The 25686-nt window shown below is 35.0% G+C and overlaps 2 protein-coding genes and 3 long non-coding RNA genes across 6 annotated transcripts; 2 read left to right on the top strand and 3 right to left on the bottom strand.

Annotated features, from left to right (window-relative positions):
• The first annotated feature begins 470 nt into the window (after window positions 1–470).
• Window positions 471–7912, top strand: LOC149725566 (NACHT, LRR and PYD domains-containing protein 7-like). Of its 2 annotated transcripts, XM_089891093.1 has the most exons (6): window positions 1163–1630; window positions 3328–3433; window positions 4018–5750; window positions 5954–6121; window positions 6585–6746; window positions 7253–7912. In XM_089891093.1, exons 2-6 carry the CDS (start codon window positions 3340–3342, stop codon window positions 7442–7444), a joined length of 2349 nt encoding a protein of 782 aa, XP_089747219.1. In that variant the 5' UTR covers window positions 1163–1630; window positions 3328–3339; the 3' UTR covers window positions 7445–7912. The 2 variants fall into 2 exon arrangements, 1 of the variants encoding a protein (XP_089747219.1); XR_016386343.1 differs by lacking the exon at window positions 7253–7912 and having other exon boundaries at window positions 471–1630; window positions 5954–6355; window positions 6585–6722.
• A 203-nt stretch (window positions 7913–8115) lies between these two features.
• LOC149725565 (serine protease 27-like) lies at window positions 8116–15642 on the bottom strand. Its single transcript, XM_089891094.1, has 9 exons — window positions 15000–15642; window positions 14434–14492; window positions 13727–13766; window positions 13214–13248; window positions 10899–10961; window positions 10185–10353; window positions 9569–9709; window positions 8668–8953; window positions 8116–8343 (listed from the first exon to the last, which is right to left on the bottom strand). Exons 1-9 carry the CDS (start codon window positions 15053–15055, stop codon window positions 8128–8130), a joined length of 1065 nt encoding a protein of 354 aa, XP_089747220.1. The 5' UTR covers window positions 15056–15642; the 3' UTR covers window positions 8116–8127.
• A 1489-nt stretch (window positions 15643–17131) lies between these two features.
• LOC149725564 (uncharacterized) lies at window positions 17132–17832 on the bottom strand. The gene is made up of 3 exons (XR_016386326.1): window positions 17668–17832; window positions 17471–17612; window positions 17132–17252 (listed from the first exon to the last, which is right to left on the bottom strand). It is a non-coding gene; the product is annotated as an uncharacterized LOC149725564 (long non-coding RNA).
• A 3283-nt stretch (window positions 17833–21115) lies between these two features.
• On the top strand, window positions 21116–22394 carry LOC149725563 (uncharacterized). The gene is made up of 3 exons (XR_016386325.1): window positions 21116–21623; window positions 21684–21840; window positions 22293–22394. It is a non-coding gene; the product is annotated as an uncharacterized LOC149725563 (long non-coding RNA).
• A 1343-nt stretch (window positions 22395–23737) lies between these two features.
• LOC149725562 (uncharacterized) lies at window positions 23738–24432 on the bottom strand. The gene is made up of 3 exons (XR_016386327.1): window positions 24274–24432; window positions 24080–24218; window positions 23738–23859 (listed from the first exon to the last, which is right to left on the bottom strand). It is a non-coding gene; the product is annotated as an uncharacterized LOC149725562 (long non-coding RNA).
• Window positions 24433–25686: the final 1254 nt, after the last annotated feature.

Genomic DNA, 25686 nt, shown 5'->3' with positions numbered 1-25686 from the left:
TTTTGCTATTGATTACCTTAACTGCGTTGTTTTAATGAACGTGATCTTCGTTATCATTTTCAAAGAGATAAATAAAAATATACGTTATGTAATTATGTTACACTGGGCTCTACCTCACACTAGGTCTGGGATACATATAGTAGGGTGGGATGATGGGACACATTCAGCTTGTAATATCTAAATATTCGGCTCGTGGTTTAAACAATTAACAACGGTCTATTGGAGTCGTGAGGATATAGTTTTAAAATTCTTTATTTTTTACCAAATGGGACGAGAAACTATAGACTGAAATTGTGCACCATCTTGCCCCACCGTAATATGTACATAGAGAGCGAAAGAGAGAGAGAGAGATAATTAGGACATAAACCATTTTTTCACCGTGTAATCTATACCTGTTCAAATAAGTTACCAATATATTCTGCCAGTAACTTCGAATTGAGTTAATCATAAAAATAAGCAAGACAAAACTGGTTTCTAGCACGAAGCTAATGTGATGATTATATAGAACCTACTATGTCCTGTGGAACCCAACGTCACGTCAGGAAACGGCGCTTGTGTGCATGGTCGGCGTGTGTTTATTTGTTTTTTGTAAGCGATACAAAGTTAGAAAACACGTATAGCGGTATGTCGTTATCGTTTGTAAATGTGGGAGGCCATAGTGCGTTTGTTTAAAAATTACACATCGAAACCTTAGAGGCGTGTTTTCAACCGGAAATTACGTAATGATGATAACGTGTTTACAGTCGGTGACCTATACGTCACTGTTTATTGTATTTGTATATTTCTGTTGACCATGTTACGTCCATATGTGGCAAACTGTACAACGGGGTGAGTGTCGCTTGCCTCCTCCATTTCGTTACGTTTGTGTTTTTATGTAAATGTACAAAGAAATGGGGTTTCTGTATCATCTAATGAGTGATATGAACGTACACCATGATGTAGTTGAATATTGGATGAATGTGACTTATTTATCCTCGCAATCAAAAGAGACGAAAAAATAGAATAAAAAAGGGCCTATGTATCCCACCCTACTGTACAACAAAAACATCTAAAACGATTATAATTTGAACCATAAACGCATGTTTTAAAAGAATTATATAGAATGGTTCTCAATACAACCATACAGTAGTGTGGGGAAGATGGGACACTCTTTAATACTATTTTTTTTCTTATTTGGGGGTAAACAAAAACAACCAAAGAATTATAAAACCGTATCTTCTCGATTCCGGTAGACCGTTGTTAATTGTTTAAAACATGATCAAGATATTTGGATATTATGTGCTGAATGTGTCCCATCTTACCCCAGCCTATATTGCATACAGACCAACGCTACACACGTCATATATTGACTTATTATAGCAATGCGGTTGGTAAGAGTGTATCACAGTTCCCATCTCATATATATGACGTCATTGTAGTAGGAGTTTCCCGGTTTCCGGGTTGGTGATATGCATACAAGGTAATCTATGTATTAGAGCAGATCAAGGCACCGTATACCTTCGCATGTACGTTGTTGTTATTACGCAAGGAATCGTTAACTACGAAGCTCTGCAAATAAACAACTAAACCAGCAACCAGACACCAGAAACATATTTACGATCCGGTTGATTGCAAGGAATATTTCAACTAGGTTAGTGATCTGTGTTTTACAGTTAAACTCGATGGTGTTTTGCCAAAATGATAGACCATGTCGTCATGGAGCAATAATTGTTTCAAACAAACAAAACAATCAAGATGATAAATATATAAAGAAGTTCGTAAAGTTTAAAATAAAAAAAATATTTTATTCGAAAGAATATTAAACTAACCGCCCTATGTTTTGAAATCTTAAGCAGTATGTAATAAAACCAAACAAACAGCATGTGAGTGTTTGGTCTTTTTTGTTACAGCGGCTTTTATACAAAAAAAAACGAATGTATTGTGTTGGTCAGACACGCCTTTAGGGGGACAATTTTCCGCATATTTTATCAAAATCTTGTTTAAACGAGTGTCGTTTTGCTATTGATTACCTTAACTGCGTTGTTTTAATGAACGTGATCTTCGTTATCATTTTCAAAGAGATAAATAAAAATATACGTTATGTAATTATGTTACACTGGGCTCTACCTCACACTAGGTCTGGGATACATATAGTAGGGTGGGATGATGGGACACATTCAGCTTGTAATATCTAAATATTCGGCTCGTGGTTTAAACAATTAACAACGGTCTATTGGAGTCGTGAGGATATAGTTTTAAAATTCTTTATTTTTTACCAAATGGGACGAGAAACTATAGACTGAAATTGTGCACCATCTTGCCCCACCGTAATATGTACATAGAGAGCGAAAGAGAGAGAGAGAGATAATTAGGACATAAACCATTTTTTCACCGTGTAATCTATACCTGTTCAAATAAGTTACCAATATATTCTGCCAGTAACTTCGAATTGAGTTAATCATAAAAATAAGCAAGACAAAACTGCTTTCTAGCACGAAGCTAATGTGATGATTATATAGAACCTACTATGTCCTGTGGAACCCAACGTCACGTCAGGAAACGGCGCTTGTGTGCATGGTCGGCGTGTGTTTATTTGTTTTTTGTAAGCGATACAAAGTTAGAAAACACGTATAGCGGTATGTCGTTATCGTTTGTAAATGTGGGAGGCCATAGTGCGTTTGTTTAAAAATTACACATCGAAACCTTAGAGGCGTGTTTTCAACCGGAAATTACGTAATGATGATAACGTGTTTACAGTCGGTGACCTATACGTCACTGTTTATTGTATTTGTATATTTCTGTTGACCATGTTACGTCCATATGTGGCAAACTGTACAACGGGGTGAGTGTCGCTTGCCTCCTCCATTTCGTTACGTTTGTGTTTTTATGTAAATGTACAAAGAAATGGGGTTTCTGTATCATCTAATGAGTGATATGAACGTACACCATGATGTAGTTGAATATTGGATGAATGTGACTTATTTATCCTCGCAATCCTAATGGCTGGCTAGTGGCGAATATTCCCGGCGTATATATTCCATAGTTTATTTCAAAGGGAAAACAAATATTTTTCCGCACACAATACATTTGTCTGGTGGGCGCTCCTGGCTTTTATCCCAGCGCTTAAATGTGCAAGGCAGGATGTTGGTACACCCAACGTGGGCGTATGTGCATTGCAATCGGCTTCCTTTGTTAATGATTTTTAAACACTCTACTACTGCTGGTAGGCTTGTGTGTATATATATATAATATATTTGTGCGTAATAAGCTGTCTTTTGGTATATGCATATATATACATATATATATTTACCACAAGAAAGCTTATCATCTCTAATTTATTATTTACAGGATAATACAGACATGACAACAACTGGCGGATTTGAGTTTGGAAGTGTACAGGAACTACATATTCATCAACATCCAGAACCTGCTCCTGTCGACGTTCAACCAATCGGTGAGTCATCTTTGTTTACCGTTAATTGCCATTGGTAACACACATAATGATATAGATTTTTGGATCTATAGATTTAAACCATTAGATTCGATTGTTTTGATTAAAACATATCGTGAAAACTATAATAGTTATATCAAGTGTTATATCAAGATTTACTATTAATTTTATCCTGTATGGTTATACCTTGGATATTTAGTTTTTAAAAGGTATGATTGGCAATTTAAACAACCTATAAAAAACGTACCTATGCCACATTTGCTCATAACGGTAGCGGGGGCGAGCCTCAAACGTACACCCTCTATTTCAGAGACGAGCGCGTTAACCGTTGCGCCCTGCTGCCCTTGTAAATAGTAAATCTAATGCAGTGTATGTAAACATCTACAAGTTTTAAAGATATTTAAATTTATTAATGTTTCTGTGCACATTTTGTCCTTTCAAAGACAGAAACTGTAATATATACTTTTTAAAATGTTTGTTTAACTGGTTATTATCTAACGGAGTGGTATGCAAGCAAACTGTCTCACTTAAGATAAGAAATGAACTTCACGATTAAACATCCACACCAACTTGAATTGATAAAACAGGTAAAAATCTACAATGCAAGTTAGTCGATCGTTCGAATCAAGTTATTGGAGAATCCAACATGCCAATACAACTTGATCGTAATATAGAAGCAGTAAGACTTGAGATGACAGATGTACGACAACCAATAGATGATAAGTGGAAAGAAGAGATGAAACGCAGAGACTATCTAAGTTCAAATCGTGTAAACAACCGTTCAGTAACCATCGGCCAAATGTTCGACAAAGCGTTGGAAAAGGCGCAACTTGATGCTGAAGTTAAGTGTTCAACAGAAGCTGCCAAAGCTGAGTACATAAGAAAACATGCTAACATTGTTGGGGTGGTCGGACCTCCTGGTGTTGGGAAGAGCACTCTTTCAAAGATGATGGTAAACCAAATTCTCAAGCATGAATTCCTACCTGACACTGAATATCTGTTCTTCATTTATGTTAAAGACATCAATTTTGATACACCGATGACACCCCTGGAATTTATAACCACCAACAGTAGAATTAGTGTTAATTACACTGAAAAGGAAAGCAAGGCGTTGATTAAATGGATACATAAAAATCCAAATGTTGCCATCCTCTTCGATGGATTGGATGAAGCTTCAACAAAAGAGTTTGCCATGATCTCCCACGTCTGTAAACTTGATGGGAAATCAAAACCGGTCGATATCATGAAGAATTTGTTCAACTTTACATTGCTACCCAAAGCTAAAATAGTAGTCACATCTAGACCAGGTCCAATGTACAATCTGCACCCCGATTATCGACCTACTTCCATATTTGAGGTTCTTGGACTCCTGGAAGAAGCAAAGAAAATTCTTGGAACACAGCTTTGTGGAGAGAAGTACCCAGCCATCAAGAAAATATTGGACCAACAACCAAACCTTGCTCATCTGTGTTATCTTCCAATTAATTTTATTCTCATTGTGTCTTGTTTGCTCTCAAACGAAGGCAGTGATATTAAAACAATGACTCAAGTTTTAATCTTTTCCATGACCAGGTTTGTAGAGTCGTCCCATTTGAAAGGAGAGGTTCCCCTGGATAAAGTTGGAGCTGAAATGGTCAAACTTGCTCATCTGGCATACAATGGAATAAAAAAGAGAAAACTTGTTTTCGAAAAAAGTGACTTTGATGCCGTGGAACTGGCTGATGCAATGGTTACAAACTTTTTCCACACTTATGTCGATAAATCGTCTGGATTACGAATGAAAATCTTGGAAGGAAATAAACGAAGTTACTTCACCCACCTCACCTGGCAGGAATTCTACGCAGCTGTATACTTAATGCTCTTTGTGTCGTATCCTGAGTTCCAACAACTTCAATCAGTCTTTGAAGATTCACGATGGGATGTTGTGTTGAGGTTTATGTTTGGAATCTGTAATTATTATTCATATAAACAATTGAAACTCATTTTTCCCGCAAAAATGTTTCAAGATTACGAAGAAAAAAAGAACTTCCTTACGTCAATGCTCTGCAAAACAAAGTCACCCAGTGGAAAAATTCACGGAGACATTCCCAAACGATTTGGTTGGCTTCATGAATACAACGACGCCGAAACCTCTAGAGCATTTGAAACAAATTTTCCGATGGAAATTGAAATGTGGTCTCCGAAACAACTTATGGTCGCTGGAGACATGGTATATGCATTTAAGTCGTTTACAGAACCACATAAGTTGGCGTTAGATCTTTATAGAACGCCGGATGTGTGTGAGACTTTGCTTCGTGGAATACACGGAACGTCATCCACGGTTGGTACAATATAAAAGCAATATAAGGCAATGTTACAAACACGCAACAACTAAATTGTTCGTTTTATATTTATTTAGATAATCAAAGTTTTAAGACATACATGTTGTATTAATCTGATTATTTATTTAGCTCGGCAAAGTAGATAATTAAAAGACGCAATTTAATCAATATCCAATTTAACAATTGTTTAAAACATTCGCAGATTTCAACATTGACCGTCAGTGGAATCCAATTCACAGATTCTCTGATGGAGTCCCTTATACTTCATCTTAATTTGATAGAGCAGCTTAACTTTGTCGGTCTCACGAACTCTAGTCTGAGTCCATACATGGAAATCTTATCGAACGCTATTTACCAACGAACAGATAAAGTTTGTAGATTTTTTGCTTAAATATACCGGACTCTAAAACAAATAATTTGATAAATATATTGTCAAAGCTTTACATCTACATTACTTAAATAAAAATAATCTTCTAAAATGAAATATATAGTTTAAACTTAAACTTCGAACTGCAATGTGTTTCAAGCGATCGTCGCAAGACCAGATATTTATGCTATACGTATAAAAGTCTCCTCGCCGCTGCCTTAGCGTTTGTGTCCTGAGGTAACATATCTAAGAAAAACATTTGCTTATTTAGGTATGGTTGTATAAATGTCAATCACTAAAAACAATCACGAAAGTTACCTACGTGGTAGTAACTCGTAAACATGAGGTGTATGAAACCATATACTTGTCCTAACGACTGCTGTTGTCATGCGAGAAATGATAAGTTATATTTATTCTCTGATAGCAGATTACTAAAAATATTTTTTTCAATATTCATTGTATTTAGATCAAACTTGAAATGTGGTATCAACGATTAAACGATGATGACGTCAAATACTTGGCTGGTTGTCTTGGCAACATATCTCCTTTGAAAATGCATCGCAGCGATATTTCAAGTGAAGGATATCGAATATTAAAAGAGGCAATACAACAACTTCAATCAATTCAGGTTCTTTAAACTTGTATTTTAACTGCTCCGTCAAGCATTTTGCTGACCTACGTTTTGACGTCCTATTCAGGTCGTCTTTATATGGGTATTTATCACTTAAATGTACAAAATAACTTATCTGGGTAATTTGACACTCGGGTTTCATTCTGTCATCATTCATTCATTCATTCATTCATTCATTCATTCATTCAGTTTGTATACGGTTTATTAACTTTACTGACGTGAACCATTAAGAGGTGTTTAAAGTTAGGTCCCTGGTTTCATTCTAATTACCTTAAATAAGCTGTAACACATTTAGATAATAGTTATAACAACATAGTTTACGTTCACGATATGACAGAAACCTAGTAATCTACACAACACAACACACTCAGACCATGCGCTGCTTAAAATAGAAGGTCAGCCAAGAGACGAAGGAATGAAGGATGACGCATAGAAAGAAGGCGCAGTTATATATGAATGAGTGTCAAAAATTACCTATTTAATGTAGAAATTATATTTTTCAGGAATTCGAATTGGAAGGTGACGGAAGTAATGAGTTTAAACTACTTGTGAACTGGTTCTTGGAATTCAAAAGCTCAACCAATCCTCTACTGACCACTGAGGTTGCTATACCACACGTTCAGTTCGCTGATTCATACACTTCGGATCAAAATCAGAGAATGGCTCCAAATAAACGGAGATGCAACAGTTTATAGTCTCGACGTGAAAAGAGACCTCATTAACATTGATTACATAGGAAAGTAGGAAGCAATAGATTCGTTTTCTTGCACAATTAAATGAACGAGTTATTCCTATATATCCTAACATAGCGGGGAAACGACAGTCGTTATAACAGGGCGTTTGTTCCACAACACGAACCCGCTTACAAGTTACCACGTATGCAACATATTTATTCTTACGTGGCGGGGAAACAACAGTCGTTATACGAAAGTCCGTTTAAACATGATAGGTTTTGAATCATGACACCCCATTTTTCTGTTTTTCTAATTCCCTTTTTTTCTTACACTTTTTTTTGCATTGCGGATCTGAATTTTTTGTTTTGTTTTATAAAATCGACCGTCATATCGAAAGTAACGCAATATGTATTATCTACACAACCTACATAAAATAAAAAAAGTCAGTTCTCAATGCACATTAATTTTAATAAAATTCAATTTTACGGATCTCGAAAATAACACGTTCTTGATACCGCAATAGGTGAAGAAACTTTCTGAAAAATATACCCCAAATAAGTATTATGTTTTATTCTTAATTTAATATAGTCATGACAGAATATAATATTAAGTGATTTTTTGTCAGGTATTGCTCTTGCAAGAAATAAATAGTGATCGCAATTGCTTGAAATACATACAAGTTTATTGTAATATCTTGTTCATACCTATAACATACAGATTTGTGGCTGCGATTCCCCAACCATAGTGTTCTGTTCTACCCAGTCTCCAATGGGAATATTTTTCGAGATGCCTGTAATAAAGTTGATCCGATTTCTGCGGCATGACGAGGTTAGTTTCGATTCGAAAATACCGACAAGCGCGTAGCTGGAACATGGATTTACAGGATCAATTGGACAAACGACCGGTCCACCAGAATCACCCTGTAAAAGTTAGATTTAGCGCTTTTCCGTTTACATACACGTGATCAGCAGATGTTTCTCAGAGTAACTTGGTGGATAGTAACCTATTTTACACTGATGATGAACCAAGTTACTGTCTGAATGTTAAACTCATTATCAGCAGACGTTTTGGACAGTAACTTGGCGGAAAGTAACCTATTTTACACTGTTGGTGGACCAAGTTACTGTCTTTAATATGCACCCTGACGCCATGTGCATTTTGAAGTAAATATGTTTGTCTTAAATGACACCGAGTCTTTAACTATAACGTTTTGATATTGACTAAAAAAATTGATATTGACTTACATCGCAACCAAGTGCGTGACCATGATTCGTTGAAAACACACACATATGATGGGGTTGCATTACACCCACAGTATCAGCCTTGTATGTCAACCTGCATTGTCGATTATTCAGCACAGTATTGGTTGCCACTTGAAGGATACTAGATAGAGGTTGGTTCCTTGTGGCAGCGTGGCCAAGGACGATACACCCACGGCTAGTTTGCAACTGTTTATCTCCCAAACAGATAAAGGGAAATGGGCGTAAGGTTTGTTCAACTTGCAAGACAGCTAAGTCGACGTAAAGCCTTCTGTAAGAAAGGAACATCATCAGAAGAGAGTAAATATTAATTAAAGTCTGTCTGCATAAAATTTCACAAATTTAACTCTGATTTTTTGCTCATAGATTTGGACGATTCTTATGTAAAAGAATGCAGTCAGGATTGACACGAAAACGTAACCGACAAAAACTACGGTTAATGAATAGTATAATAAAAAATACATGTTTCGCATTACTGGCATGGTTAGTTTAATATGCAAATATATTTAAAGAATAAATATTGATATAATGCTGTCATTACTTTATACAAGCTATAGTGTTAACTAAGTTGTTGTTACATGCAATAGAATGAGCCCTTGCATGCATTATTGTACAGTGTTCATGTTTTACTTCAACAATCAATAACCCCTAAAGTCCCATACGTGACCAAACGTAAGCGGGATCAACCGTGTTACAACGACTGTCGTTGCCTCGCCATGCGAAGATATATTAGTTACATATGTAGTAACTCGTAAGCGGGCACGAGGTGTATGGAACGTTTTACCGCCATGCGATGAAAATAAATGACATTTACTTATTGACATAAAAAATAAACTAATTAAATGACGTGCATTTAATTTAACCCAATTTAAACCCATTTGTTTACCCTTTCATTGGAGACTTTTCGTGGCACTTCGCAAATTCAACTTTATACAGTTCTGTGTCGTCAGGCGAGATGTTGTGTTTGTTCAAATTTAAATTTCTGGCTCCAACGCTGATTTTCAGTTCGTTTGTTTCAAACCAATTTCTGGCAAACACAAGAAAATATTGGATGGCTTATAATTATAGAGTAGATATTCACAAGGCAATTGGTAACACATTGTAAATTCACCTTACGCTCACTGTCGAACTGAAACCGGCACGGCCAGTCTTAATTTTAAAGTCATTTTAATTTCGAAAAAATTATAACAGCAGCCTTGATTTGTGTTTTCATTAACATACAAGCAAATGTAATGAAGTCAAAGCGTAAGTATCAAAATGCTTGTATTACGTTTGGGCTCGTGGCTTAATGTTGCTACCGATGTATTTCGCCCTTTTTTGACAATTACGGGTAATTGTTTAAACCAGTGAAACCTTATGAGGTTTTATTATATTACCTAATGAGAAATCATTAGTTACAAAAAAGAGGTAAACATCAAAGTTACATACGTGGTAACTAATAAGCGAGCACGAGGTATATGAAACATAACACCCGTGTTATATTGACTGTCGTTTATGCATACCCATAGGTTTCCCGCTGGCATAAATCTCTTATGCAGTGTGCAGCTGTAACAGCATATCTGGGCATAACCATGACACCCCCACACTCATATTTGTAACCTTGATGTTCTGAACTCCAAAGAAAGACCCCGGCAAACCAGGGAAACTCACCCTGGTAGGCGTTTCTTCCTTCTGTATAAACGATGTTTCAATAGTGTGGCTAATGGTCGTACATAAAGAAAAACACTAAAGTTGCATGTTCGGTAACTTGTAAGCGGACACGAAATGTATGAAACAGAACACTCGTGTTATAACGACTGTCGTTGCCCCGCCATGCGAGGATAAATAAGTTACATACGTGGTAACTTGTAAGCAGACACGAGGTGTTTATGAAACAGAACACCCGTGTTATAAAGACTGCCGTTTCCCTGTCCTGCGAGGATAAATAAGTTACATACGGGGTAACTTTTATGCGGGCATGAGGTGTATAAAACAGAACACCCGTGTTCTATCGACATTCGCTGCTTAAACCGAGGATTAATAAGTTTCTTTTTTTTCATTCAATTGACTTAACAAGTTGAAAATTTAAACAGGAATAAACTATTGTGGTCCAAGAATTTGTAACCACAGGACTAAACGTACGGGAGGGTTAAGTTTGAATATTTTGTAATTTTATAATAAATCTATTTTATAAAAGTGAATGCAGCACAGTGAATGAATAACTTATGTTCACTAACCTAAGACTCGTTTTTCTACGTTTGTTCGGCAGCAAGAACGACCGCATTCACAGCCAGTTGTTTCTGAAACAAATAGAAATCAAATTTAAACCATTTAATCAGAACTACTGGTAGAATATGATGAAAGTTAAAACGTAGGTGATTAACTGTAATATAGTGTGATGGGAGAAGATGTAAAACCTTTTTATTCATTTTTTGTAGTCCAATATGGTAGTAACCGTATCCTCACGACTCCCATAGACCGTTGTTAATTGTTTAAAACACGATTCTTGAATATTATGTGCTAAAGTTGTCCATCTTTCCTACTCAATTATATATAACATTTTTTTGACAATTCAGAAAAGTTAAAACTTACCCAGTAGAATTGTAAAACGATTTGTGTTTGGAATATATTATTTTTGCCCAATTTAGTAGTAAATATAATATTACGGAATATGATTGCATCCTCACGACTCTAAAAGAGTGTTTTTACTTGGTAAACCGTATAAGGAAAATGAAATATTTCAACGGTATCCATCTTACCCCACGGTATTATATAACAGATATTATGTGCTAACGGTATCCATCTTACCCCACAGTACTATATAACAGATATTATGTGCTAACGGTATCCATCTTACCCCACAGTACTATATAATAGATATTATGTGCTAACGGTATCCATCTTACCCCACGGTACATTATAACAGATATTATGTGCTAACGGTATCCATCTCACCCCGCAGTACTATATAACAGATATTATGTGCTAACGGTATCCATCTTACCCCACAGTACTATATAACAGATATTATGTGCTAACGGTATCCATCTTACCCCACAGTACAATATAACAGATATTATGTGCTAACGGTATCCATCTTACCCCACAGTACAATATAACAGATATTATGTGCTAACGGTATCCATCTTACCCCGCAGTACAATATAACAGATATTATGTGCTAACGGTATCCATCTCACCCCGCAGTACTATATAACAGATATTATGTGCTAACGGTATCCATCTTACCCCACAGTACTATATAACAGATATTATGTGCTAACGGTATCCATCTTACCCCACGGTATTATATAACAGATATTATGTGCTAACGGTATCCATCTTACCCCACAGTACAATATAACAGATATTATGTGCTAACGGTATCCATCTTACCCCGCAGTACTATATAACAGGTATTATGTGCTAACGGTATCCATCTTACCCCACGGTATTATATAACAGATATTATGTGCTAACGGTATCCATCTTACCCCACAGTACTATATAACAGATATTATGTGCTAACGGTATCCATCTTACCCCACGGTATTATATAACAGATATTATGTGCTAACGGTATCCATCTTACCCCACAGTACAATATAACAGATATTATGTGCTAACGGTATCCATCTTACCCCGCAGTACTATATAACAGGTATTATGTGCTAACGGTATCCATCTTACCCCACGGTATTATATAACAGATATTATGTGCTAACGGTATCCATCTTACCCCACAGTACTATATAACAGATATTATGTGCTAACGGTATCCATCTTACCCCACAGTACTATATAACAGATATTATGTGGTAACGGTATCCATCTTACCCCGCAGTACTATATAACAGATATTATGTGCTAACGGTATCCATCTTACCCCGCAGTACTATATAACAGGTATTATGTGCTAACGGTATCCATCTTACCCCGCAGTGCTATATAACAGATATTATGTCCTAACGGTATCCATCTTACCCCGCAGTACTATATAACAGGTATTATGTGCTAACGGTATCCATCTTACCCCGCAGTGCTATATAACAGATATTATGTCCTAACGGTATCCATCTTACCCCGCAGTACTATATAACAGGTATTATGTGGTAACGGTATCCATCTTACCCCGCAGTACTATATAACAGATATTATGTGCTAACGGTATCCATCTTACCCCGCAGTACTATATAACAGATATTATGTGCTAACGGTATCCATCTTACCCCACGGTATTATATAACAGATATTATGTGCTAACGGTATCCATCTTACCCCACAGTACTATATAACAGATATTATGTGCTAACGGTATCCATCTTACCCCACAGTACTATATAACAGATATTATATGCTAACGGTATCCATCTTACCCCACAGTACTATATAACAGATATTATATGCTAACGGTATCCATCTTATCCCACAGTACTATATAACAGATATTATGTGCTAACGGTGCCCCATCTTAATCCACAGTACTATACATTCAGTTAAGAATTGTGCAATACAGCATTAATGTGTAAGTTCACTTTGAGTTATAACTTACCCATTCTACACTCTGGTCTGGACACGACACTGGACCTAAATTTATAATAAATTGTTATGTTGCGCTTGCAATATAAAGTAAACAAACTGTTAAATGTAATATTTTAACTTATGAAAATAAAAATTAGTTGTTTTATACAAAAACATTTAAGTTAATTTATACAATGATGATAAAATATTACAAAACAAACATTAAAAACAAACATATATTAACGTGGGAAAGATGGGACACCTTTTCATTTATTTTTTACGTATAATTTTACGTCTAATTAGGTAGTAAACAACAAAATTTAAAGAATTTCAAAACCGTATCCTTGCGACTCCTATAGACGGTTGTTAATTGTTCAAAACTGGATCAGGATATTTAGAAATTATGTGCTAAACGTGTTCAATCTTACCGCACAGAACTATACCTTAATTTGATTGGATAAATTCAAATTAGTATACAGAAACATTAAATTGGGTGTTTTATTAAATTATAGATAACGTTTTATATTTATTTTGCAACACTTACCCAATACGTTTTGTTCTGTTGTTGTGCGCATTTTCATACCCTAAAAAGTATATTATAAAGTTAATTTATATCTAAACGTTCATTTTCGTGATAAACAACAAAATATTTTGTGTTGTTTTTATAATTTCGCTAACGAAAAAATTAAGAAAACAACTAAAATACCTAATTATTTGTTTTGTGTATTGTTTTATCATTAGTTTGGGATTACCAAATAAGAATATCTCTAACATGAAACTGTATTAAATTTTTTAAAAAATGATTTAAATTTACTAAATATTACAATAGTGAAATATTGATTCTATAGGCGAATTGTGATATATAGTGGGGGGGGGGAAGACGAGACACTTTATCACATATTATTCAATTATCCTCAACGTGTTTCAAACAATTAACAAAAGTCTATGCGAAACATATTATAGCACGTATACGTGGTACTCACTTATGCGGTAGTAAATGTAACTGACACTTATAACTAGCGTTGCGTCAATATAGCGTGTACGTTACGAAATAAACACGGTTTGATTTTCACGCCACACGACAATAAATAGTCAAGTAATCACAACCAAGACAGACAATATTTTATCAATTGTGGCAAAAAAAGATTTGTTCTTAAAAAAAATTCTAAAACCAAATTTGAAAACGGTTCCATGTAAGCCATATGTGGAAATTCTAAAGTAGTAGGATAAGCTACAATCATTCATCCATACCTTCAAAGATTGTGCGTAACCCGTTCATAACCGTTTGATCAATTGAAAACCGGTCATTTCTGCATAAAAACAGATTACTCGAATTAATACAACTATGGGGGGGCAAAGTAAAATATTAAATTGGTATTTATGGCTAGTGGTACACTAAGGTACAATAATATTTATAGCTTACAAAAAATACGGTAATAACGGGATAAAACAAATAACTTTAATAGAAATTAAAAAAATTAATAAATACCATATTTTGGGTCAAAATTTAAAGCAGCAAATTTAAAACCAAAATGTAACTATTCATTCATGATAAACTCGACGTTCTGCATTTTGTAAATTTAAGATAATGGTTAATTTATATATTATATCTTTTACCAATGACACCTTTGCAATTTTTGTTTAATTTACACCAGTTTAAAAATTCTGCACTTACGTTTTGTTTTTATACCAACATGTTTATTGGAATACATGGCATCAACAATATAACTGAAGTAAAATATATACAGCTAAATATAATTTAAAATACAATATTTTGTGCCAAACATCAAATAAACTTAACGTTTAAGACTACTTACCTCAATGCGTTGGCATCTACCATAACAAATAAAGTGAACAAAATAAAAACATTCATATTTTCTATTTTTTCTTTTTAATTTTGTGACAATTGATTTGAGAGACCATTAAATATATATACCTTTCATGTGACCGCAATTTTACCTAAAATGTTGAAATAATCGCTGAATTTCCTGTGCGGTCAGGACGCTTACTTCCTCTTCTATAGATATTTTATAAAATGACACGAATTGCCCATTTTCGAGTCAATAAAGCAAATACAATTATAAAATTATCATGTTCTTAAAATTTGAACTGGATATGACCTGATTTTAAGGGAAATAGTTTCGGATTGTGGTTTAGGATCTACGTCAGAATTAGGGGTTCTGTCATTGTTGTTGGTTTTATCGGGAAGTGTGTGGTTATTTATACAACGTGTTGAGGTTTTGAAAAGCGGGACGATGGCCCATCGTTAACACTACAAAAATATACGGAAGAATCTTCTGCCACAAAACTGTAGAAATATACACGTCATGCTCGCTGTCGAATTATAACATGGGTTTCTTCTTATACACCAAACACACATGGTGTATTCATACACCTCATGCTCGCTGTCGAGTTATAACATGGGTGTCTTCTTATACACCACACACACATGGTGTATTCATACACACCTCTTGCTCACTGTTGAGTTATAACACGCGTGTCTTCTTATACACCAGACACACATGGTATATTCATACACCTCATACTCACTGTCGAGTTATAACATGGGTGTCTTCTAATAAACCAGACACACATGGTGTATTCATACACCCCATGCTCACTGTCAAGTTATAACATGGGTGTCTTCTTATACACCAGACACACAGGGTGTATTCATACACCTCATGCTCACTGTCGAGTTATAACATGGGTGTTTTCTTATACACCAGACACACATGGTGTATTCATACACCTCATGCTCACTACGGAGTTAAAATGTCGGTTTGTTTAAAAACATTCTAATTTTTAGGAAATGTTTTTTTATTGTCCCAATGAAATTACTGACATTGTTTGTACGTATATCATGCCCTATACCTGTAACCCTCTTTGCCGTTTTCATTGAACCTATATATTCGAAAAACAAATTTTATTCCCAAACTTTGCCTATTCGTGTTTTAAGTAATGTTTCAGCCTTACGTTTTTTTAAATACTGGTACGCAGCCATTCCTGTTTCAAACAATCAATTTTCTCGGTTGCTTCAGTCACAATTTCTATAAGATTTTTATGAAACGGAAGTCCAAGTGCAATATAAACAAATAGAGCCGCAGAAATCTAAGTTTGTGTTTCTTACGTTCAAAATATTGACGATTATTCTTTGATTATTTACCGACAAATAGTTCTGGAACGGTTTCAGTTTACCTTACTAATAAACAAAGTTAAGGTGTATGAAATAAACAGCCGTCGGCTACAATTTCAATAAATCAGTGGCTGTCATATAGTATAGTAGGGTGGGGAAAGATGGGACAGCTTTTTAATTTATTTTCTTCTTCAATTCGGTAGTAAACAAACATTCAACGAATTTTTATAAAACTTTATCTTCACGGCTCCCACAGATCGTTGTTAATTGTTTAAAACACGATCAGGATATTTGGTTATTATGTGTGAAAGGTGTCCCATCTCCCCCCCACTATAACACATAAATGCTTTAATATCGTAGTATGAAGATAGGATATGAAGACAAGCAGTGGTTGACTTGGCACGAGTTACTAGTTACCATTTCATAAAGTTATGTTATTCAGTGCAACCAATATTTGATTTGAAAACATTTGAAATTTTCACTTGTACAGTATTATTCTGAAATACTGTGTGTATTCTGAAATACTGTGTAGAAAAACAGTTCTGTGGCTTAGTGTTTTAACTTTAGATTATTTTATAGACAACATCGTTTAAATACATCCTAAAAAGCTAAAACTACTAACTGTCTTGCGCAAGGATACATTTTCCACAATGGTAGCGGCACCGAGCCTCGATAACATATCCACTTGGTGGTAGGCGTAATCACATCGGCAAAAATATGCTAAAGCAAAATCCCATTCCAACTTTTTTACAAAATATTAACGTAACATAATTCTTAATAAAGTTGTAATCTAACAAAAACATTCACTAGGGCTTTTTATCAAGGTAATTTATTCAGTTTCCAATTATTCATCACATGATTTATCGTTTATTTGACCTTGATTACATCATTATCTCTTCGTTGATGACGTCATCATTCAATTCGATGTCTTCAACTAAAATAAATACATCAGGTAATCATCAACAAAGTTGTACATGTGGCAACTCGTTTGATAGCATGAGGTGTATGAAACAAGAAAAACTTGTTACAATGACAGTCGTAGCCCGCCATGCGAGATTAAAATAAGTATTAATCACCCATGTATTTATTTATTTTACTTGACATTTATTTCAATGAAACGTTGGGCCTTCCGATACAAGATGCTTTGCTTACCGTTTGAATTTTTTATTTCGTTCCAAGTCCAACGACGACGGCGAGTACGACGACGGCGATGATGAAAGTAGAAAGCATCCGTAGACTCGGTGAGCACGAGGATCCCGATGACGAGCAAAATTAGAAGCAATGATTTCTTCATCTGCAGAAACAAGTGTTAGTGGAGAGCCAACAGCAAATTGGTACATGTTCCTTACTCTGTTCCCTGCAAAAGAAAGATGACTAAGTAGCCTTGAAACTCAAGCTATTTCAAAAAGGTTTCTTAAGTTCCAACGAAGTAAGTCTCAGTTGAGTGAGGCAACATCCGTTAAAAGTTTTGGTAAAGTATATTATACTGTAGCCTACCACCACTGGGTATGCAGCTTTGACTAACGTTGGTAGAACTTAAATATTTGAATTTTGTGATATAAAGACGAATACAACTTGTGGTTTTGCTTATAAAAGCAATAAATACACGACGCCCGAGGATGTCATAGTTAGCGCCCCTACTATAGACTAACGGATTCGATTCGAGACACGACGCTGCTAGGATGGTGGACATATTAGTCCCGGGCAAAACATTAAACAGCATTTTTTAAACCCACACACTAGTAGAAATAAAGAAAACAAAACAATTCCTATAACTGCCCTACCATAAAATTACACAGGTGGTAACTCGTAAGCGGACACAAAGTGTAAAATATAAAACAACTGTGTTGTAACGACCATCGTTGCCATATCTATTTATTAAGCGACATTCAAGTTATTTAACACAGCTTTTACTTTGTATTTTTATAATTTAGCCATTATAAATTTGGTACCTGAACTACATGTTTATTTCGGAATGGAAAAACTATACAATTAGAGTTTATTAGACCATAGCAAATTAAGTCTACAGAACCATTGGAGTTTGTTAAAGTATTTTATTTAAAAACAGCGAACAAAGCGCTATGGATCTCTTAAGTTTTCCCTTACAAAACAATTTTTTAACGCGTTGTCAAAACTAACGTAAGCGAAAATTTATAAGAATTCGCTACATGTTTTGAAATATAATAAGCCCGGCTAGAATGGAAGTCTCCTGAGTAACAGAACCATTGAACGGGAAGGCTCAAATGTAACGGAATCATTGAACGGGAAGTCTCCAAATTAACGGAACCATTGAACGGGAAGTCTCCAAAGTAACGGAACCATTGAACGGGAAGTCTCCAAAGTAACGGAACCATTGTACGGGAAGTCTCGTTTAGAAATGGAACTCTAAAGACAAGAGACTTCACCCTATTTTAAAACGTTTCATGAATTCTTATGAAGATTAACGTTAGTGTTAAAAAAAACGAGAGAAGATAGAGTGTATGGTAGACGATAAACACTTCATCCTCTCACAAAACAAAACCTCATCCTAGCTGTTTTAAAAGAGTTCTTGTGAAATTTGACCTATACGTTACTTTTGACTATTCGTTGACAGAAAAATATTCTGTAATTTCCCACTTGGCTACACAACGTTATCAAAGCTGTTATAACAGTCAAAGCACAACGGATAAGTTATTAACATAATTCTACCTTAAATGTAACGGGATTATTTATTTAAAAATACGAATCATGCAATAGGCATGTAATAGTGTTTACGTTTAATATTATTGCTTAAACGCGTGGTATTGGCATTTATTTATTTCTAGTTGATATGTTTTATATTTTAGCATTGTATTACTATTTCATATTATGTTTCAATATCGTACTTGTTAAACAAATTACGTGTTCTTAAATTGTATGTACTTTCTGTAATTGTCGCTATATAAATTTTTCATTGTAGAAGCTACTAGCTTTCTAGCGAGCTCTAGCGGATGTAATTAGTAGGTACGGCCAGAGCCATTGAAATACCGAGTAGACCAACCCATTGTTACGTAAAACACAAATTGAACGGCAATTTGGGTCCAAAATAACACAGTAGGTATAAATGTATGTTTTTTGGTAAATTACAGAAGAACTTGGGCTTGAAAAGAAATTTGAAAGTTAGAAAGTGTAAAAACATGTGTTATTTGTTTTCTGTATCAAAAAAAGTTAAAAAACAAAACTAGAAGCGGTTGATTTGTGACATTTTAGTCATTTAATGTGGGTAAATTTATATATTTTTTTGAACAAATGTTTGGTAAGGTAAATAGAAGCTGTTTTACGCCTTCCCACAAAAGGAAAACAAGAACAAACCAAATAAGTTCGTTTAAACCCATTGCCAAAGTCACCCCTTTTGCTCGATTTTGGACACACAAAGGCGGCAGATGGACTGCTTGGTGTTTATACGACCTCTGGGTACATCTTCTGCATGTACCAAGAGCAAACACTTACAACTTAAAAACTTGTCCTGCATTAACATTTTTTTAGTTACTTGGTCAATTTTAAAATCTTTTTATTTATTGGCATTAAAAAATTGATCTGCTGTATTTAAATCTTTATTTCAGTGTAAACAAATGATAGTTTTAGCAAATATATACTGTATTGTCACAACTCTAAAAAGGAGCGTTGTTAAGTATTTGAACCACAATTATTCCCATGTCACAAATATATCAAAAATAATGTTCGAAAAACTTGCTAATACTATGTACATTTTCCACTAGAACATGCTAAAACTATGTACAAAATCCAGAACATGCAAAAACTATGTACATTTTGCACTTAAGAATATTGGGTAGCACTATTGTACGTATGGTTCATACAGGTAAGATGGGACACTGTTAGACACATATTTCTTGAACGTGATTTGAACAATTCTCTTCTACGCTCTTATAGGAACGGTTATATATTTCTGTAAATAATCTCAGTTTACTACCAAATGAGAGATAAAACAGAATGTTAACATGAACCATTTTACCCCAATTTACCAACGCAAAATTAATGAGAGTATATCGCACGTTGCTATGGATAATCGGCTTTTGAAAAAGACAACATAAAAAAGTTGGGCTTTATTTTAGCTCTTGTTTATATCATTTTAATTTTGTTAAGTCATCATTTGCTTGTTTAGGGACCTCTATGTTACATATGCGTAGTACCTTGTCTGCTAGGTGTAGGCGACCCCGCTCATTTTCGTGTTTTTTAGATGTAAATATGTTTTGTTTCATATGTTGTATTTAATCTATGCTTTATCGTAATCAAATACTCTAATAAAGTCAATATTCTTTTACAACATGCTGCAAAGGAAAGTTGGAATGCTAATTCAGTATTGATTTCATTGTAGAATTAAATTCCTCAATTAAAAGTAATAAAAAATGTTACTTTTACTGAAACGTAAACTATAGTTGTCGTCAGTACATACGAATAGAAAATTACAAAAATAGTTTAAAATACCAGATGTTGGGACAATACATCAGGCCTGAAACTAAACGGAAGTTATTAAAACAAAACGACAGGACACGAACTATTGATTTAGCTGGTAAGATGACCACTCAAGAAACAAATGAACGTTTAAATGATGGCTCCCTGTCTTAAAAACAGAATAATGGATATTTAAATCGAAATTTTTCATACGTTTTGGCATTCTTGGCAAACGTAAAAGATCGCTGCTGCCATTATGGAAGAGTATGTATCCTTGGGCAAAAATTTGTGATAATTGTAACCCAGTAAACTGACAAAAAATAAAAATTTGCTCAATGTAAAAGGTTAATGCACAATCAAACGCAAAGTTGCATACGTGATATAATTCGCAAGCGGGCACAAAGTATACAAAACTGAACACCCCAGTTATAACGTTTGTCCTTGCGCTGCCATGCGAGGGTAAATAAGTTACATTCAATCATAATGAAGTCTAGACAAGCCAACGTAAGATTTCGCTATGAACAACATATAAGGTAAAACGTTATTAAAGTTTTTTAATAAAATACACAAACGTTTATTTGAAAAAACAAGAAAGTTTCTGAAGTAAAAACTGATGCGGTCTTTGCGATTGGTACTGAGCAAACAAGATGCTAGTTTTTAAAACTGAATAGTTTCGGTTTTTTCAGGCGTATTAATCTTTTGCAGCACGTACTCATGCCTTACACAGGAACTCATCAGTCGTATCGAATCTACGAAATTGAGGGGCGCATTTACCGAGAAGATTAAAACAGATAGATCGGAAACAATCAAACAACGCTAGTAATAAAAGGCGCTGAGTTTTGCAATATTTTATTAGTTCCTCAAAAGAAATAACGTAAGTAACTTATTTGTTGTTGTTTTTTGTATGGCTTGTAGTAATTACATTTTATTGCAGATGAACAAGTCAGCACTTCTACTTTTGCTTCTCATCGGACTTCTCGTCCTCACTGAAACTACAACTGCTTGGTGGGTTGGTAGTCGTCGTCGTCGTCGCAGTGTTACTCGTCGTCGTGCCCATTATGACCAACAGGAAATGCCACAAATGAACGAAAGTAAGTTACTGCCCGCAATTGTACTACTTTATATGTCAATTGTAAAAGCTTAACGTCTGTAAAAGTTAACAGCATAATTAAGTTTAAAAAAATGTTTTAACAACTGATGCCGTCGATCAATGGTTAGCGCGCATGCGTTGCGAGTTTAAGGCTCGTCACTGCTACCATTGTAGACGTATTTGTCCTTGGTTAAGACACTTAACAGCAAAGGCCTGAAACCCAGTGGTCACTCATGTTCTGTCTAAATTATCAAGAATACACAAAAAATAAAATACAAAATGAGTCATTAAAATAAATACCTATGATAGTTACCTTCATGGTATCTCATAAGCGGGCACAAGGTGTATGAAACAGAACAACCTTATCATAACGTCTGTCCTTGTTACTAATCCATACTAGTATAAATAAGTTTTATTGATTTAACATGATATTAATTTTATTTAAATTTTCAGATTCAGACATGAATTTCGTCAAATGGATGGCTGAAAAACAATAAGTGTTCGTTTATGTTTAAGCTGCAAAAGTACAGTTTTAATAAATTGAACATCAGCAAATATACCTTGTGTTGTGTATCAGTCACCTTGTATTTTAAACTTTGTAAATATCTAAACATGCGGAACAATTTCCAACACCGCCTAATTAGCGTCTAAAAGAATCTAAAAAATTCACCCACAAAGTTATATACGTGGTAACTTGTAAACGGGCATGAATTAATTAAATAGAAAACTCGTGTTATATGACTGCCGTTGGGGCTCATAGAAATCGTTAAATTTAATGGATAAATTGATGGGTAAAATTATGGATAAATTTATGGGTAAAAATATAAATTAGTTAATGGGTAATATTATTAATAAATTTATTCGTATAAATTTAAAAAAAGTCTGGGTAAAATTATGAATATTGTTAGCGGTTTATTTGAGGTAGGACGAATTCTCACTTCGCAACACAAAACCAAAATATGTTGCATGGATACCAAGCTCCGCTGTTGTTTTTCGTATATTTCGAACGTCTTTAAATAAAACCCATACCATAAGTTGCATGAGAGGTTGGATGTTATTTGATATTCGCGTCACATTTCGAGAGAACATCAATACCTGACTGTGTTGCTTTAAAACTTTAGATGACGGATAACGCCCAGCGTATAGTGTAAGATTTTTATTAGGCTGTAGCATGGCATCGACTGTTTTTGTTATGTTGTAACAAATGTCATCGTAAATTCGGATATTTAGGAGGCTGTTATATCGTAACACTTAAATACGTTACAGTCGTTGTATGAAGATAGACCATGAGCACAAGCAGTGTTCGACTTGGTACGAGTTGCTAACTATCATTTCATAAAGTTAATGTTGTACAGTGCAAATAATATTTTATTTCAAACCGATGTTTTCACTAATACGGTATTATTCTAGAATGAATGAATGTAGTTTACTTTATCTTCGCGTGCTATGAAGACGACAGTCTTTATTTTTACGTATGGTTGATATTTTGGACAACCCATTAGTGACCACTAGGTTGAATCAATTGCCGTTGAGTGTCTTGCATACGCCACCAATGATAGCAACGTTGCACCTTGAAACCCCATATAGAGGCAGGCGCTCAAACCACTCTGTCACGGCGTCGGACAATAAGTGTAAATTGCTAATCCTATATCGCAGTGTTTTAAATTAAAATCTTTTATATAAAAAACCATTCATACTGATCCTAAAAAAGTTAGAACTTCTAGGTGTCTTGCCCAAGGATACAACCCCCACAATGGTAGCGACACCGAGCCTGGGACACATACACTTCGCTGGAGGCGCGATCACATCGGATCAAGAATATTTCCTGATCCCGTTACAATAGATTAACGAAACATAATTCTTAATAAAAATGTAATCCAAAATTAACATTCACAGGGTTTGTTAATTAGGTAATTTATTCAGTTTTTCATTATTTAACACGCGCTTTATCGTTTATTTAAACTTGATTACAGCATTAGCTCTTCATTGGCGACGTCATCATCCAATTTGATGTCTTTAACTAAAATAAATACATAAGTTAATCATCAACAAAGTTGTACATGTGGCAACTCCTTTGATAGCATGAGGTGTATGAAGCAAGAAAAACTTGTTATAATGACAGTCGTAGCCCGCCATGCGAGATTAAATTAAGTATTAGTCATTTATAAACACTGCTTCATAACGTACGAATATGTATTACGATGGAGCTAAAGCCTTACAATACAAAGTGCTGTGATTACCGTTTGAGTTTTCGTTCCAAACCCAATGGCGACGGCGACGACGGCGACGGCGACGACGACGACGATAGTAGGCATCCGTAGACTCGGTGAGCACGAGGATCCCGATGACGAGCAAAAGTAGAAGCAATGATTTCCTCATCTGCAGAAACAAGCGTTAGCAGAGAGCCCACAGCAAGTTAGTACATGTTCCTTACTTTGTTCCCTGCAAACGAAAGATGATTTCGAATCCAAAATCGATGCCTTTTATACAGATTGCATTGCTATTATGGCTTGGATAGTTTCCGTATATTTACAACAAAGAGAAAGATAGCAGACACATTTCTCGTTCCCTGGTGTCTGAAGTGGGTAAACTTATTCTCTTTTTGACTCAAGCCATTTCGAAACGTTTCTTAAGTTCCAACAAACTAAGTCTCAGTTGAGTGAGGCAACATCCGTTAAAAGTTTCGGAAAAGTATATTATACTGTAGCCGACCAACACTGTGTATACAGCTTTGACTAACGTTGACAAAACGTTAATATGGTTTTTAAAGCTTGTGTTATAAAAACACGAATATATAACTTTTGAATTGGCTTTTAAAAGTTACTTATGCGTTGTTTCGATCGTCATCCATACATTGGAAACACACAAAACAAAAAAATCCATAAAAAAAGTGTTTTTATAATTAACCCAATACACTAGTTGATTTTGTACGTGAACTACATGCGTATTTCAGAATGGAAAAGCTGTTCAATTAGACCATAGCAAATTAGGTCTACAGAACCATTGGAGTTTGTTAAACTAATTTATTCGAATACAGTAAACAAAGCGCCATGGATGTCTTTACAAGACAGTTGTTTTAAAGAACAGTCAACACAAATATAGCCTAAAGTTCCTAAGAATTCACGAAACAATTGGAAATATTAAATATAATGATCTCGGATAGAATGGAAGTCTTTAAAGTAACGGAACCATTGAACGGGAAGTCTCTAAGTAACAGAACCATTGAACGGGAAGTCTCTAAAGTAACGGAACCATTGAACGGGAAGTCTCCAAAGTAATGGAACCATTGGGTGGGAAGTCTTTATTTAGAATTAAAACTCTAGAGACAAGAGACTTCACCCTATTTTAAAACGTTTCATGGATTCTTATGAAGATTAACGTTAGTGTTGGAGAAACGAGAGAAGAGTGTATGATGGACGATAAACACTTCATGCTCTTTCACAACGAAAGCCCACCCTAGCTGTTTTTAAAATGTCATGGGCTTTTGTGAAATTTCACCTACGTTACTGTTGTTAACACCTACGTTACTAATCGTTAACAGAACAATGTTTTGTAATTTTCCACTTGGATATACAACGTTGGCAAAGCTTTATTAACTCTTTAATATTATTGCAATAGGCATGTGATAGTGTTTATATTTGGTGTTATCGCTTTACATATATACGCTTAAATGCGTGGTATTGGCATTTATTGATTTCTAGTTAAGGTAACCAAGTCGATCCTGTGTATAGCTGAGAAAACTTTTAGGAAACGTCGACCCAAATATTGGGTAGCACTGTATTACGCATGGTACCGTGGGGTAAGATGGGATACTGTTAGAACACATATTCCCTGATCGTGATTTAAA

This window comes from Ciona robusta, chromosome 13, assembly GCF_009617815.1.
Source record: "Ciona robusta chromosome 13, ASM961781v2".
NCBI lineage: Eukaryota > Metazoa > Chordata > Ascidiacea > Phlebobranchia > Cionidae > Ciona > Ciona robusta.
This window is presented reverse-complemented; position numbering and strand designations above follow the sequence as displayed.